The following is a 17233-nucleotide window of genomic DNA, read 5'->3' on the forward strand; positions in this document are numbered from 1 at the left end:
GAATGAATGTGGGTGTGTGTGCTTTACATATCAAAAATTTTGAAAGCAATGCCTTGATGTCTGGGCCTTTGTGTTTGTTTTTTGCCATGCTTGCAATTGAATCCAGACTTGTGCATGCTAGACTTGTCCAACACTGAGATAAGCAAAGAAGTAGTACCGACTTGATATCAAACAATTGGAACTTAGTGGTTATATCAAGGTGCTGTGTTTTGTTGTGTTTTGTTGGAGACAAGGTGTCACTTTGTATACCAAACTGGACTGCAATTTGCAAGAATCCTCCTTCCCCAGCCTCCCCAGGTGTAAGGTAACAGGCACATGCCACCATACCCAGTCAAAGTTACTTTATTTTATTTTTTGGGGTTTTGAGAAAGGGCCTCTCTGTAGCCCCAGCTGGCCTGGAACTTGCAATGTCGACCATGCTGGCCTCACTCTCATAGAGATCTACTTGCCTCTGTCTCCCAAATGCTGTGATTAAAGGCACGCATCACCATACCTAGCATATTATATATACATATATTTTTTTTAAATGTATTTTATTATTTTTTATTTTATGTGCATGAGTGTATTGCCTGCATGTATGTCAGTGCACCCATGTCGTGCAATGCCACGGAGGTCAGAAGAGGGCTTCGGATTCCCCTGGAACTGGAGTTAAGGACAGTTCGTAGTCACCATGTAGATGCTGGGAATCGAACCCGTGTCCTCTGCAAGAGCAGTCAGTGTTCTTAACCACTGAGCCATCTCTCCAGCCCACATATTACATTTTTAATGTGCTAAAGTTATTCTATTTCTGTAGAATATTTCTATTTCTCATTTCCTGAAATCATGGTGGGGCTTGAGGGGTGTTGTTTGTTTTTGATACAGGGTTTCATGTAATCCAGGCCCAGGCTTGCTTCAAACTCCTATCTCCTATCTCTACCTCCTAAGTGCTGAGAGTCTAGACCTGTGCTGCCATGCTTGATTGAAATCATGTTTTTTGATTGAAAGGTATTCAGAGACCTGGACCAATGCACTGTTCCAGTGTACACATAGCAGCCGCAGCTCCTGGCCATGCTGTGGTGACAGTCAGTGTGACTGGATCTGAAGACCAGGTGGGAAGCAGTGGCACTTTCGCTGCTTATAAACCACTAAAGGTGAGCCGTCCCATAGTAGGCGTGGTCAAGCACCTGGTCCCCACTGCCCATGCTCTCTACTAAGGATCACTGTCAGGACTGTGATCTCTGTATTTACCATTGTCTTGGTTGTAGATCTAAACTCTCTCACCATGCCCTAATATCAGGGAATTTATCTCACTTCCTCAATCTCTCTCCCTCTTTTTTAAATATTTTTTATTATTTTTGTTTTTTTATGTGCATGCATGTATTGCCTGCATGTATATAAGTGCACCCATGTTGTGCAGTGCCCACAGAGGACAGAAGAGGCCATTGGATCCTCTGGAACTGGAGTTATGGACAGTTGTTAGCTGCCATGTGGGTGCTGGGATTCAAACCCAGGTCTTCTGTAAGAACAGCCAGTGTTCTTAACTGGTGAGCCATCTCTCCAGTCCCATCTCCCTCTTTTTTTAAGATTGAGTTCAACTGGGAGTGGTGGCACATGCCTTTAATCCCAGCACTTGCAGACAGAGGCAGGCTGATCTCTGTGAGTTCAAGGCCAGCCTGGTTACATAGTGAGTTCCAAGACAGCTAGGGCTACAGGGAGACCCCGTCTCAAAAAAACCAAAAAAAAAAAAAAAAACACACACACACACACACACAAAAAAACTAGGTCTCATGTATCCCAGGCTGGCCTTGAACTAGTTATGTATCCAAAGATGATCTGCCTCCACCTCACAAAGGCTAGGTTTACAGGAGGTTTTTGTTTTGTTTTTAACAACCACCCCCAGTTTAGGCAGTGCTGGGATAGAACACAGGGGGCCTGGTGCTTGCTAAGCAAGCTTTCTACCAACTGAGCCACATCTCCACCCACATTCAGGAATATCTTTATCTTATATTAGCAAGCTTTTTAAAATATTTTATTATTTTTATTTTATGTGTATGAATGTATTGCCTGAATGTATGTAAGTGTACCTGTGTGGTACGATGCCTGTTTAGCATGCACAAAGTCCAGCATTCAATCCCAGCACCATATAAAACCAGGTATAGTGCCACACACCTGTAATGCTGGCACTCTGAGGGTAGAGACAGGAGGATCAGAAGTTCAATGTCATCCTCAGCTATATAGCAAGTTTGAAGCCAGCCTGGACTGCATGAGACACTCAGAAGACAAAAACAAGGACTGGAGAGATGGCTCAGTGGGTAAAGCACTTGCCATGCAGCATAAGGACCTGAGTTTAAATTTCCAAAACCCAGGGCTGGAGAGATGGATCAGAGGTTAAGAGCATTCTTCTGGCTTCCATGGGCATTGCACGACACAGGTACACTTACATACGTACAGGCAAAAACACTCATACATATAAAATAAAAGTAGCTAACTAACAAACTAAATAAGTAAATAAATTCCCAGAGCCCACATAAAGCGGGGTGTGGCAGTGTGCTTCTGCAATCCCAGTGCTCCTAAAGCAAGACAGGAAGTGGAGACAGACAGTCCCAGAAGCTTGCAGCTAGCCAGGCACATGCACTGACTGTGAAAAACAAAGAGACCCCCATCTCAAACACAGTGCACACCTGTGTTTGTCTTCTGACTTCGACACTTGTACCACAGCATGAACACACATACAAACACACACAGGCATGTGCACACACACACACACACACACACTAAGATAAAGCAAAGCAAAAATATCTATATTAGAGGTTAGGAAAAAACAAAGATAACTTGCTTGTTCTAATTTGTTGTGTTGTTCTCCCCTATATGGAGGTCTTATGCTACTGAGTTACACTACTAGTCCTAATTTCTATTTTTAATGTATTTGTTAATTGTGTATGTGTGACCATGTGTGCTAATAGCATGCATGTAGAGGTCAGAGGACAACTCTGTGGAGTTGGTTCTCTCCTTCCACCTTTACATGGGTTCAGAGGATCGAACTCAGGTCGCCAGGCTTGTGCTGAAATTCCTTTACTGGCCCAGCCATCTTGCAGGCCTCTAATTTGCATTTTAAGTTGACTTTATTGTGCAGCATATCATTTTTTTTGTTTTTTGTTTTTTGTTTGAGTCAGGGTCTCCCTGTAGTCCTAGCTGGTCTGACACTCCCTATGTAGACCATGCTGGTCTTGAACTCACTGAGATCCACCTGTCTCTGCCTCCCAAGCTTGGGGATTAAAGGTGTGCACCACCACACCCAGCACTCCTTTTTATTTCTAAGGATTTATTTTAGTTTTAGTGTATACTTGTGTGTATGTCTCTATAAGGGTATGTGCCCCTGGAGACCAGAAGAAGGCATCAGATCCCTTGAATCTGGAGTTATATCGGTGGTTGTGAGCTACCTGACATGGCTTCTAGGAACCAAACTCAAGTCCTATGCAAGAGCAGTATGCCATTTTAACCACTGCTTAGTGGTTATAACTCCAGATACCATTTTCCTTTCCTTTTCTTTCTTTTTTAAAAGATTTTTTAAAAACTTTTTTTTTTGTCTTTTTGAGACAGGGTTTCCCTGTAGTCCCAGCTGACCTGAACTTACTATGTAGACCAGGCTGGCCTATGAACTCACAAAGATCCGCCTGCCTCTGCCTCCCAAGTGCTGGGACCAAAGGCATGCACCACCATGCCCTGCCAAACTTTTTTTTTTTTGTCTTTTTTGAGACACGGTCTCCCTGTAGCCCCAGCTGTCCTGGAACTCACTATGTAGACCAGGCTGGCCTTGAACTCAGAGATCCGCCTGCCTCTGCCTCCCGAGTGCTGGGATTAAAGGCGTGCACCACCATGCCCCCCTTATTTTATTATTTTCTTATGTATGTGAGTGTGTTGCCTGCATGTGTATAAGTGCACCCATGACAGGAAATGACCAGAAGAGGGCATGAGATCCCCGGGAACTGGACTTATGCACAGTTGTTAGCCACTATGTGGGTACTGGGATTCAAACCTGAGTCCTCTGGAAGAACAAACAGTGCTCTTAACCTCTGAGCTGGGGCTACAGGGAGACCCTGTTTAAAAGAAAAAAGAAGCCAGGTATGGTGGCACACGCCTTTAATCCCAGCACTTGGGAGGCAGAGGCAGGTGGCTCTTTGTGAGTTAAAGGCCAGCCTGGTCTACATAGTGAGTTCCAGGTCAGCTGGGGCTACAGGGAGACCCTGTCTCAAAAAGACCAAATTAATTAATTAATTAATTAATTAAAATGAAAAAAGAACCAGAAGTTCTTTAATTCCAGCACTCAGGAGGCAGAGGGAAGTCATGGATCTCTGTGAGATCAAGACCAGCCAGACCTACATAGTGAGATCCTGCTTACAAACAAACAAACAAGTAAAAATTAAGAAAAGGAAAACAATGATTTGCTTTTTTTTTTTTGGTCTTTTTGAGATAGGGTCTCCCTGTAGCCCCAACTGTCCTAGAACTCACTATATAGACCAGGCTGGCCTTGAACTCACAGAGATCCATCCACCTGCCTCTGCCTCCCGAGTGCTGGGATTAAAGGTGTGTGCCACCACACCTGGCAAAGATTTGCTTTTTTTGACCAGTGTTTTAGTCCTACATCTTTTGCTTTACCTGTATCCTGGGGCTGGAGGTGCTGGTCAGTGGTAGAGTGCTCACCTAAGCGCCCACAAGGACACAAGATTCTGGGTTCCATCCCCAGTACCGGGCAGTGAGGAGTTACTCATTCTAACTTGCTTTTTAGGAATTTATTTATTTGGGGGTCTGGAGATATGGCTCAGTGGTTAAGAACACTGGTGGTTCTTGCAGAAGACCTGGCTTCGAATCTCACACCCACATGGCAGCTAACAACTGCCTGTAATTCCAGTTCCAGGGGATCCGACAGCCTCTTCTGTCTTCCATGGGCATTGCACCACACAAGTGCACTTACCTACATGCAGGCAATACACATACACATAAATAAAACATACACCTACATACACACATACACATAAAATAAAAATAATAATTTTTTTTGTATATTTGGCTTAATTTTTTTCAGCAGGAGAAAAAGGAGTGAAAGTTATGAGATTCTTTTAATATCTTCACAATGTTAAAACTAAAACTGACCTTTAAAATTTTTTTTTTGAGACAGGGTCTTCCTGCTAAATAAAATATTTTTTTTAAAAAAAATAATTTATTTATTTTGGTCAGGCATGGTGGTGCGCACCTTTAGTCCTAGCACTTGGGAGGCAGAGGTGGGCAGATCTCTGTGAGTTTGAGACTAGCCTGGGCTACATAGAGAGTTCTAGGCCAGCTGGGGCTACAGGGAAGCCCTGTCCAAAAAAAAAAAAGAATTTATTTTGGGCTGGTGAGGTGGTTGCCTGGGCAAAGGCACTTGCCATGCAAACCTGATGACCTGCACTCCATCCCCAGAACCCACATAAACATGAAAAGAGAGAATCAATTGCACAAAGTTGTCCTTTGACCTCTACATGTGTGCCATGGTATGTACAACACACATACCATGCACCCACAAAATAATAAATTTCTTTAAAAAAAAAAAGTTAGGGCCAGAGAGATGGCTCAGTGGTTAAGAACACTGGTTATTCTTGCAGAAGAGCTGCGTTTGAATCCCAGCACCCACATGGCAGCTAACTGTCCATAACTCCAGTTCCAGGGCTCTGACAGCCTCTTCTGGCCTCTACAAGGCATTGCTTGCACACGGTGCACTTAAGTACATGCAGGCAATACATGCATACACATAAAAATAATAATAAATAAAATATTTTTTTTAAAAAAAGAAGTAATGGCTGGGCAGGTTGGTGCCTTCTGCAGACTGCTGGCCCCTGCCTGGCTCCCCAGACTCTACACGTTGCCACAGGAGCCGCCCAATGCCAAGCCTGACTTGCTGGAAGTTGGGCTGACCTTGGGCACTACAGCTCTCCTGTGGATCTGTCTCATGAAACAACAGAATGTTTATGTTCTTTAAAAAAAGAATTGGCTGCTGGGCGTGGTGGCTCATGCCTTTAATCCCAGCACTGGGGAGGCAGAGGCAGGCAGATCTCTGTGAGTTTGAGGCCAGCCTGGCCTACATAGTGAGCTCCAGGACAGCTGGGGCTACAGGAAGACCCTGTCTCAAAAAGCCAAAAAAAATAAAAAATAAAAAAAGAATTGGCTGGGCTTGGTGGTGCACACCTTTGATCCCAGGCCTCGCTGGCAGAGGCAGGGAGATCTCTAATACATGGGTACTGGGCTCTGAACCCAAGTCCTCACGTGCACTGCAAGCACTCTTAGTCACCGAGCCATCTTGTCTAGCTCCCACAATTGTCCTTTTATTTTATTTACTTATTTTCACTTTATGTGTATGAGTGTGTACTTTATATGTATGAATGTATTGCCTGCATGTGTGTAAGTGAACCCATGCAGTGCAATGCCCACAGCAGTCAGAAGAGGGTGTCTGATCGACTGGAACTGAAGTTAGAGATGGTTGTTAGCCACCATGTGGGTGCTGGGAATTGAATGTCTGCAAGAACAGCCAGTGCTCTTAACTGTTGAGCCATCTCTCCAGCCCCACAATTGCCCTTTTATATAAGTTAATTCAATTATTTTGATTAATTGCAGGCTATTAACCTAAGGAAATAATTTTTGATTTTCTCTTTTATTTAAATTTATGAGGATTTAGCTCAGTGGTAGAGTGCTTGCCTAGCAAGCGCAAGGCCCTGGGTTTGGGCCTCGGCTCCAAAAAAAGAAATTGTTTATTTTTGTTTGTTTTTGAGACAGGGTCTCTCTATAACCCCAGCTGGCCTAGAACTGGCTTTGCAGACCAGGCTGGCCTTGAATTCACAGAGATCCACCTGCCTCTGCCTCTCGAGTGCTGGGATTAAAGGTGTGTACTGCTATACCCTCCTAAAATTAATTTTTGTTTATTGTGTGTTTATTGTGTTTATTGTGTATTGTATTTGTTTATACATGATGTGTGTAGGTGTGCATGCTGTGGCTTCTTCCACTTTTGTGTGGTTTCCCGGGGTCAAACTCGGGTCTTTAGGCTTGTCAGCAAGTGCTTTACCTGCTGAGCCATCTTGTCTGCCCTTGATTTGCATTTTTTAGGGAACAGGTCCATGAAGCTTCTGTGTAAGTTCTTTCCTTCTGTTCATTTCTTCTGTAAAGGACTTGTAAACCATTCTCCGTTGCGCCCCTCTGTAACACTCGGTGTATTCTTTTTCCACCCCAAATCTGCCTTTCTCAGACTATTCGAGACTTTCAATCTTTCCCTATCATGAGGCAGATCCTATCTGGGTTTCTACACCTATATCCTTTGTGGAACATAAGTAAATCCCTTTTTACATTGTTCATACATTATTTAAGAGAATATAAGATTGGGGATGTGGCTAAGTTGGTAGAACACTTATCGAACATGCCTTCCGGCTTTGATCCCCAGCACCACATAAAAGCAGACTTGGTGCCAGCACCCCCATAATCCCAACAGGAGGGAGGTGGAGGCAGGAGGGTCTGAAGTTTAAGGCCATTCTCGGCCACAAAGCTAATGTGAGGCCAGCCTGGGCTACATGAGACAGAGGTGGGGGGGAGGCTTTGTCTAAATAATAAAATAATTTCATAATCAAATACGGATTGATATGTTTTAGGCTCTAAACCCAGTGGAAGTGGCTTTGGTGACATGGCAGTCTGTAAAGGAAATGGTATTTGAAGGGGGCCCTCATCCATGGATCTTGGAGCCATCCCAATTTTTTTTGGAGCTGAGCATAGAGAAGACAGAGGACATTAGAATAACAGAAGTTCAATTACCTGCTAAGAGAAAACAGAACCAGTACATCTACCGCGTCCTATGCCTGAACTTAGGGGAACAAGTAAGAAAAAGTCTTTTTCTGACATTAGTATTAAGTAACATTTTACTTTTATTTACTTATTTATTTTTGGTCTTTTTGAGACAGGGTCTCCCTATAACCCAAGCTGACCTAGAACTCACTATGTAGACCAGGCTGGCCTTGAACTCACAGAGATCTGCCTGCCTCTGCCTGCCCTAGTGCTGGGACTAAAGGTGTGCACCACCGTGCCCAGCATTGTAACTATTTTTAATCCAATACTCTTGTAGGTCTAGCCATTCCTTTTCAGAGTCCAGTGGATTTAGTTTATAGAGAAAAATTGTAATTATTAAAGATCTTTTTTTATTTTTTATTTTATTTATTTATTTTGCCTTTTTGAGACAGGGTCTCCCTGTAGCCCCTGCTGGCCTGGAACTCACTATGAAGACCAGGCTGGCCTCGAACTCACAGAGATCTGCCTGCCTCCGTAGTCCCCAGTGCTGGGACTACAGGCTTGCACCCAGCTTATTTTATTTAGTTAACTAACTAACTAGCTAACTAATTTATTTATTTATTTATTTATTTATTTATTTATTTATTTATTTATTTTGGTCTTTTTGAGACAGGGTCTCCCTGTTGCCCTAGTTTGCCTCAAACTCACAGAGATCCACCTGTCTCTGCCTCCCGAGGGCTGGGACCAAAGGCGTGTGCCACCAAGCCCAACAGGATGTTTTTTTAACTGTACTTTCCTTTAACTGTATCCACTGGTTTCTGTTTGCTTACTGGAGAATTCTGATAGTTTACTAAACAATTAAAGATCATTAGAAAAAATTTGCTTATAAACTGGGTATGGTGGCACACACCTTTAACCCCAGCACTCGGGAGGCAGAGGCAGGCAGAGATCTGTGAGTTCAAGGCCAGCCTGGTCTACATAGTGAGTTCCAGGACAGCTGGGGCTACAGGGAGACCCTGTCTCAAAAAGACCAAAAAAAATTTACTTATTTTTGTTTTTAAGTGTATGCGTATTTTGTCTGCATGTGTATAAGTGCACCTGTTATGAAATGCCCACAGAGGCCAGAAGAGGACATTGGATCCTCTGGAATTAGAGTTCCATATACCCACACACATGCACACTATACAGACAAATTTCTTTTAAGATTTTATTTTATTTTTTTAATATTTTTTATTTTAGGTGTATGTGTGTATTGCCTGCATGTGTGTAGGTTTACTCGTGTCATGCAGTGCACTGGATTCTCCTGGAACTGGACTTATGGATGGTTGTTAGCCACCATGTGGGTGCTGGGAATTGAACCTGGGTCCTCTGCAAGAGGAGTCAATGTTTTTAACCGTGGAGCCATCTCTCCAGCCCCAAAGATTTTATTTTTATTTTATATGTACAAGGGTTTTGCCTGCATGTAAGTGTACCATGTGTGTGCCTGGTGCCTGAGAAGTTCGGAAGAGGGCATTGGATTCCCTGTTCCTGGAGTTACAGACAGTTGTTAGCTACCATGTGGGCACTGGGACCTGAACCCGGGTCCTCTGCAAGAACAGCCAGTGCTCTTAACCACTGAGCCATCTCTCCAGTCCCAACTAGAAGATTTTTTATTTATACTTCAAAGAATTCAAGAAAGAGTAACTTCAAAGTGCCACATTGTTTCTTTTTAGGTAGTGATCGGTTTTCATAGTTCTCATTTACAGCTTTGACCTGCATTATCAACAGGTTTGTAGTTTAACTGGCATTGAAGATTTGGTGTGCGACTGAACCAGGCTAGCCATCCCACAGGGAGTTATTATCTTGATTTTGTGTGTGCATGTGGTATATGAATGTGTGTGTGTGTGTGTGTGTGTGTGTGTGTGTGTGTGTGTGTGTTTGTGTACGTACTCAAAAGTGAGGAAGCCAGAGGAGGACCTCGGGAACCTGCTCTGTCACTCCCCTCACCTTTTTTTTTTTTTTGAGGCAGGATCTCCCTGTAGCCCCAGCTGGCCTGGAACTCTATGTAGACCAGGCTTGTCTCACAGAGCTCCCCCTGCCTCTGCCTCTGGAGTGCTAGGATTAAAGGTACATGCCACCATGCCTGGTTCTGCCTTTTTCTTTTGCAACAGCATTTCTTACTGAACCTGGAGCTTGCTGGTGACCAGCAAGGCCCATAGATCCACCTGTCTTTGCTCCCCCTCCCCACAGCCCTGGGGTTACAGGCACGCGCATTCAACCACAGTTTTTACTTGGGTGATGGGATCCAAACTCACATTCTCAAGCTTGCACAGCACTGAGCCATCTCTCCAGTCCCCCACAGGGAAGTAATGTAAGATATCAACCTAGTACGAACTCAGTCTCGATCAGTTGATCAGTTAGACATCTTTCTAATACCTGTAGTGAATTTTACTGCATTTAAGACTAGAAATTAGCCAGGCGTGGTTGTGCACACCTTTGATCCCAGCACTCGGGAGGCTGCAGGGAAATCCTGTCTCAAAAAGAAATCATTTAAAATTTTATTTATTCTATTTTTATTTTCGTGTGTGTGTGTGTGTGTGTGTGTGTGTGTGTGTGCGTGCGTGCGTGTTGCATGGATCTGAACATGGAGGTGTCTGTGAGCATGCAGGTGTGGAGGCCAGAGCAGGACATTATTGTCTTCTCTTGTTCTTGCTTTATTAACTTGAGTCGGGGTCTCTCACAAAACAGGAAGTTCACAATCTGGACTACGCTGACTGACCCCTCTAACGCTGGTGTGATAGGCACTCACAACCTTTTCCATAGGTGCTAATGATTCAAACTCAGGTCCTCGGGCTTGCAGACCAAGCACTGCTACCCATGGAGCCATCTCCGCAGCCCCGTGTCCCACTGACAGATAGCAAAAGGTTTGTTGGAAGAAAAGTCTAAACCAATTGGTTAAGTTTAGATTTCCTTTTTTAAAAATAGAAATTTCGTGGGGCTGGAGAGACCGTTCAGTGGTTAAGAGCACCTGGGGACCTGAATTTGGTTCCCAGCACTCACACAGCGGCTAACACCTATCCTTAACTCCAGTTCCAAGGGGTCCAATGCCCTTTTCTAGCCTCCCCAGGCAGCAGACACACAACACGGTGCGCTTATATTCATGCAGACAAAGCGCTGATATACATAAACTTGTAAAAATCTCTGTGTATACATATGCACATGTATATGTATGTGGGTGCATGTGTGCTATGGCATGCATGTGGAGGACAGAGGACAACTTGCAGGAGTCAAATCTCTTTCTACTTTGTAGATCCTGAGATTTGAACTCAGGTTGTCAGGGAACACCTTTACTGTCTGAGCCATCTTGCTGGCCTAATTTTTCTTTCCTTCTATAATTTTTTTGATGTTTTGCTTGGAGGTTGTAGTACAGAAGTGTAGCTATTTCTGTACTCTTGACTGATCAGCCAGATCAAACCTGGCAATCCATGGGATGACAGATGTGGAAGCCAGATCATCACCCTCATACCTTTTCTTGGTGTCCTGACGCAAGATCTCACCATATATATGACTGGCATGGAACTAGATATTGGGACCACGCTGACCTTGAACTTTCAGTGATTCCCCCTGCCTCTGCTTCTTGAGTGCTGGGATTACAAGCGTGAACCACCATACCCAGCCAAATTTCCATGATACCCTGTTATCTATTATTTTATTTTTACTATGTGCATGTGTGTGTATGTGTGTGCATACACACCCTTGCATGTATATGGTGTATGTACTTGATTGTATGGGTGTGCATTCAGGTTCTTGTGTACATGTTTGCACTTGGAGATCAGAGGCCAACTTCAGGTGTCCTCTTTGATTGCCTCTACCTTTTAAAAGTTAGAGTTATTTATTTACTGTGGAGCGGAGGTCACATGCCTTTAAGTGATGTGTCTGACTGTCATATCCAGAAAGGCTCCTCTGTAATGCAGCTTGATAATTCTGACACATGTAGTTTGGTGCAGCTGACATCAAGTGTCTACCCACAAATAACTCTTGCTGGTATTTCCTTAAAGATTCTTACCTTGCGGATTGGGAATCATCCAGGTGTCCTGAACCCTAGTCCAGCTGTGGAAATTGTGCAGGTGCGCTACATATGTGCCCACCCTGCCAGTATGTTGGTAACACCAGTATACAAGGAGCCAGCTGGCACCCAGCCATGTCCTCTGCAACAGTACAATAAGCAGCTGGTAAGTACAGACCATGTCCCCAACACTTACGTCTTATATGCTTTAGAAATAAAGAACCTGGGGGTAGAGAGATTGCTTAGTGGTTAAGAGCACTGGCTGCTCTTGCAGAGGACCTGGGTTCAATTCCCAGCACCCGCATGGTGGCTAACAACTGTCCGTTAACTCCAGTTCCAGAGGATCCAACACCCTCTTCCAGTGTCCACAGGCACTGCATGACACGGATGCACTTAACACACATGCAGGCAATATACTCATACATGTAAAAAATATGTATGAGCTATTTTTAAATTAAAAAAAGAAATAAAGATACTGAAATATAACTTTTGTCTGATTAAAGTTAGAGGTATTGCTTTCTTTGTTAGTGGTTCTCTGATAACGTATGAGAAGAGTAAAGTACATTAGAACTGTGGACCCGTAGTGACGTGACTTGTGTATTGGGGCTTTACTTCCAAAGGGTACCAACTTCTGTATTGGTAGCTTTTTTGTTGCTCTGATAATATACTGTGACCAAGGCGATTTACAGAAGGAAGAGTTTATTTGGCTGATGATTTCAGAGGGGTTAGAGTCCATGATAGTGTGGGAGGCAAGGCAGCAGAGGTCGCTAGAGCAGAAAGCCAAGGGATCACATCTTGAAGCGGGCACAGGAAGCAGAGAGACTGGAAACTGGCAAGGCTTAAGAACTCTAAGCCCACCACCAGTGATGTGTTTCCTCCAGCATGGCCAAAACTTCTTAAAACCTCCAAAACAGCGCCACCAACTGGGGACAAAATGTCCAAATACTTGGAGCCTATGAAGGACATTCTTATTCAAACCACCACAACTTGTTCACTGTACACAGCTTGTGATTGTAGCCACAGACTATTGAGACCTCTCTCTAAATAGCTTCCAAGTTGTTTTATCAACATCTTCTATCAAATCTTGTATTAACATTATTAATAAGTAATAAAAATGACCTCTTCTCCAAATCTACCATGAAGAATAGTGATAGCTGGCCATGGTGGCACATGCCTTTAAATCCCAGCACTCGGGAGACAGAGGCAGGCAGATCTCAGTGAGTTCAAGACCAACCTGGTCTACATAGCGAGTTCCAGGCCAGCTAGGGCTACAGGGAGACCCTGTCTCAAAAAGACCAAAAAACAACAACAAACTGGGTGTGGTGACACACACCTTTAATCCCAGCACTTGGGAGGCAGAGGCAGGCGGATCTTTGTGAGTTTGAGCCCAGCCTGGTCTACATAGTGAGTTCCAGGACAGCTGGGGCTACAAGGAGACCCTGTCTCAAAAAGACAAAAAAAAAAGGTGATAAAGTTGCCATGGTAACACATCCATGCAGTCCCCACTAGGTGAGCCAGGATGGCCTCAAACTGTCAATCCTCCTGTTTTAGTCTTCCAAGTGCTGGGATTACAAGTGTGTATCAACATTCATTCTCTCTCTCTCTCCTCTCTCTCTCTCTCTCTCTCTCTCTCTGACTGTGTCATGTAGCCCAGGCTGGCCTCAGACTCACTAAATAGCCGAGGATGACCTTGAATTTCCACCTCCCAAGCAAGCATTCATCACCATGCCTGGTTTATGAAGTACTGGAGATCAAGCCCAGGGCTTTGTGAATGTTAGGCAAACACCAACTGAGCTACATACCCCCAGCCCTCCCTTCCATTTACTATAGTTAAAATAGAAATTTCTCTTTAAGCATTATTTGCACTACACCCTTTTAAGTTTTAGTATTCTCTATTTTGTTTTGATTTATTAACTTCTATTTTTTTATTCATGTCAGGGTGAGTGGATGGGTGTGTATGTGTGGACACATGCTGTGGTAGACATGTGGAGGTCAGAGGAGAACTTTGTGGAGTCATTTCTCTCCTTCTACCTCTATGTAGGTTCCAGGAATGAAACTCAAGCACCTTAACCCATTGAGCCACCCCATTGGCCCTGAATTTTATTTTAATATTTTATTTATTATTTTTTATTTTATGTGTATGAGTATATTGCCTGCATGTAGGTAAGTGCACCCGTGTCATGCAATGCCCTCGGAGGACAGAAGAGGCCGTCAGATCCCCTGGAACTGGAGTTACAGACAGTTGTTAGCTGCCATGTGGGTGCTAAGATTCGAACCCAGGTCTTCTGCAAGAACAACCAGTATTCTTAACTGCTGAGCCATCTCTCCAGCCCCAAGGCCCTGAATTTTTTAAAAGTCCTTTATTACTTTTATTTTAATGCAGATTCCTGTATCAAGGCTGAGGGACACAGTCCTGGAACTGGCAGCATTTGATCAACATGGGAGGAAGTTTGATAATTTCAGTTCGTTGATGTTAGAATGGAAATCTTCCAATGAGACACTAGCCCATTTTGAAGATTCGATGTCAATGGAGATGGTAGCCAAAGATGATGGCAGTGGGCAGACCCAGCTGCATGGTATTAATATGAAGTTTACAAACATTTTCAGTGCACTGCTAATGGCTCATATTATTTAATAGTTCATATCCCTTTTAAGCAACTGTTTCATTTTGAATTTTATCTTACCTTTCATCTTTGATAGTTGCAAGTTCTTTAGAAAACGTAGCCGGGCATGATGGCGCATGTCTTTAATCCCAGCACTTGGGAGCAGAGGCAGGCAGATCTCTGTGAGTTCAAGGCCAGCTTGGTCTACCTAGCAAGTTCCAGGACAGCTGGGGCTACAGGGAGATCCTGTCTCAAAAAAAAAAAAAAATCTAAAGGTAGGATTTGTGATGTTGTTCAGTGGTAGAAAACTTATCTAGCACATGTGAGACCCTGGGTTCCATCTTTAGTGACAAAAAATAGAGAAAGAGAGAAGAGGGGGCAGAAAGCTAGAGAGATAGCTGGAATGGCAGCTCAATCGGGAGAGTTTGCCTAGCCTGTGTGAAGCCCTGGGTTCCATTCTCAGCACTGTGTAAGTGGCATGGTGGCTCATGCGTACAATCCCAGCACTTTGGAGGTAGCGACAGGGGGATCAGAAGTTCAAGGTCTGGGCCATAGATATGCCACAGTGGGTAAAGATGCTTGCCACACAAGCCTGGCAACCCAAGTTTGAGTCACAGAACCCACATAAAGGTGGAAGAAGAAAACTGACTCACAAAGCTGTCCTTTGACCTACCACCCCATCCTCTTTCTCTGTGGACTCACCATGGCAACTGGGATCCTGTATATACATCCTGAAAACTGGAGGTTCTTCAAGCCCCTGCTCAGTATAGCCAGTTCAGGTACACATGCTCTCTGCACCACCCCACTTCCACTTTGGCCAAACCAGCTAAATCTCCAAATTTCTCAACAAACTTCTGCCAGCAAGGTTCCAGTGTTTGAGAGTGAGACAGAGTCTGCATTTGAGAGCATTGCCATTGCCTGTGACGTGAGCCACAGTGCTCCAGGGAAGGTCTCTGGAGGCAGCAGCTAGCCGGAGCAGTGAGGTCCACTGACAGTGACACAGCTCCAGCCTTGGGTATCGTGCACAACAATGTGGAGGAGGGGGTGAGGAAAATGGCCTCCCACCTGATGAAGAGGACTTCAGGTGAGTGGGTCTGCACCCAGTTGTGGCTCTGTAATCAGGTCCTTCCCCAATACCAAGCCCTGGTTCCTCACCTGCATTGATCAGACCCAATCAGGGCTGTCTTCGGGGGAGATCAAGTTGTGTGAGAAGATGGCCAAGTCTGATGCTAAGAAGTTTGCAGAGTGTCAGCCTAAAAATGTTACCCCACAGGAAGAAAGGGGTTCACAGGGAGAGAAGCTGGAGCCCCAGGCTGAGCAAAGGCTCCAAGGCAGCAGCTAGAGTCCTGAGGAAGAGGGGGATGGATGTGAGCAGCACTGGCTCCTGAGCCCAAGGCCAGCGGCACCTTCCTCACTGCCCGAGAGCACCTTTGTGTAAGCTCAGCACTGCAGTGCAGACACCCTCTCTCTGGCACTGCCTTATTAAGGGGAGGTGCTTTGATAAGGATGGCTGGTTCCTGTAGTGAGCTGAATACCACTTTGCTGAAGAGCTCCCCCAGACCTTTGAGTTGCACTCTCATCACTGGAATGTTCCAGTGACTGGACTTTTGCCAGCGTCACCCTCTTGCAGCAACAACTTCCTCTCTGGAGTTTGGGTCTTCCCAGGTCAGGAAACCTTCCTGCTAGTCCAGATTGTCAGGTGGACACCGAGTCATAGGTGTGGCAGAAGCTGGACCCTGGCAGAAAGGAGACCCAGATCTGGGTCAGAGAGCACTTCTCCTGGGACTGGGCCTTCCTGGATTGACAAAGCCTTCGATCAAGACAAATTCTTCAAGTGAACATCTCTTGCTGTCACCTAGCTACCTGTACCTGCCCTTCAGGGAGATGGGGGCCGTTAAAGGAAACTGAACATTGGAAAAAAGAACTTTGCCCCAGCACTTGGGAGGCAGAGGCAGGCAGCAGATCTCTGAGTTCAAGGCCAGCCTGGTCTACATAGTGACTTCCAGGCCAGCTGAAGCTACAGGGAGACCCTGTCTCAAAAAGACCAAAAAAAAAAAAAAAAGAAAAGAAAAATAATTTATCCTCTGATCTCCCCCAGTGCACCATAGTGTCCCGCCCCCACAGAGATAATTTTTTTTTCTTTCTTTTTTGAGACAGGGTCTCCCTGTAGCCAGGGCTGGCCTGGATTTGCTATGGAGACCAGGTGGGCCTTGAACTCACAGAGATTCACCTGCCTCTGCCTCCTGAGTGCTGGGGTTAAACCGTGTGCCACCATTCTAGGCACCATAAAAAAATTTTTTAGAGAAGTTTAAAGTCTTCAACTACACAGCTAGTTTCATCCTGAGATAACAAAAACAAAAACAAGAAAAGAAAAGAAAAAAGAAAGGAAAGAAAAGAAAGGAAAGGGATCATTATGGTTATATTTACGGAGCCGGTAAGATGGCTGAGGGAGTAAGGATGCTTGCCATCAGGCCTAACAACCTGAGTTTAATCCCTGGGACCACAAGGTGGAAAAGAACCAACTCCCAAAAGTTGTTCTCTGACCTCCACACACACGCTGGCATAAGTGCATGCATGTGCGTGTACACACACACACACACACACACACACACACACACACAATGAACAAATTAATAAATAAATGTAAAAAAAAATCCAGGTATGGTGGTACACACTTTTAATCCTAGCACTCAGGAGTTGGAGGCAGATAGAGCTGTATGAGTTTAAGGCTGTCCTGGTCTATATAGTGAATTCCAGATCAGTTAGAGCTACATAGTAAGACTCTACCTAAAGCAAAGTTTATATATAT

General features: G+C 44.5%; 1 protein-coding gene and 1 pseudogene across 1 annotated transcript in view; both read left to right on the top strand.

Moving 5' to 3' along the window:
* The window catches only part of Nup210l (nucleoporin 210 like), a 125284-nt gene that overhangs the window by 45474 nt on the left and 62577 nt on the right, over window positions 1-17233 (top strand). Inside the window, 4 exon segments of the mRNA XM_008855152.3 lie at window positions 985-1130; window positions 7647-7868; window positions 11814-11987; window positions 14205-14397. Coding sequence (XP_008853374.2) covers window positions 985-1130; window positions 7647-7868; window positions 11814-11987; window positions 14205-14397 — 735 coding nt within the window.
* LOC115067689 lies at window positions 15455-16262 on the top strand (annotated as a pseudogene).

This window comes from Nannospalax galili, unplaced genomic scaffold (assembly GCF_000622305.1).
Source record: "Nannospalax galili isolate Female #2095 unplaced genomic scaffold, S.galili_v1.0 scaffold591, whole genome shotgun sequence".
Lineage (NCBI taxonomy): Eukaryota > Metazoa > Chordata > Mammalia > Rodentia > Spalacidae > Nannospalax > Nannospalax galili.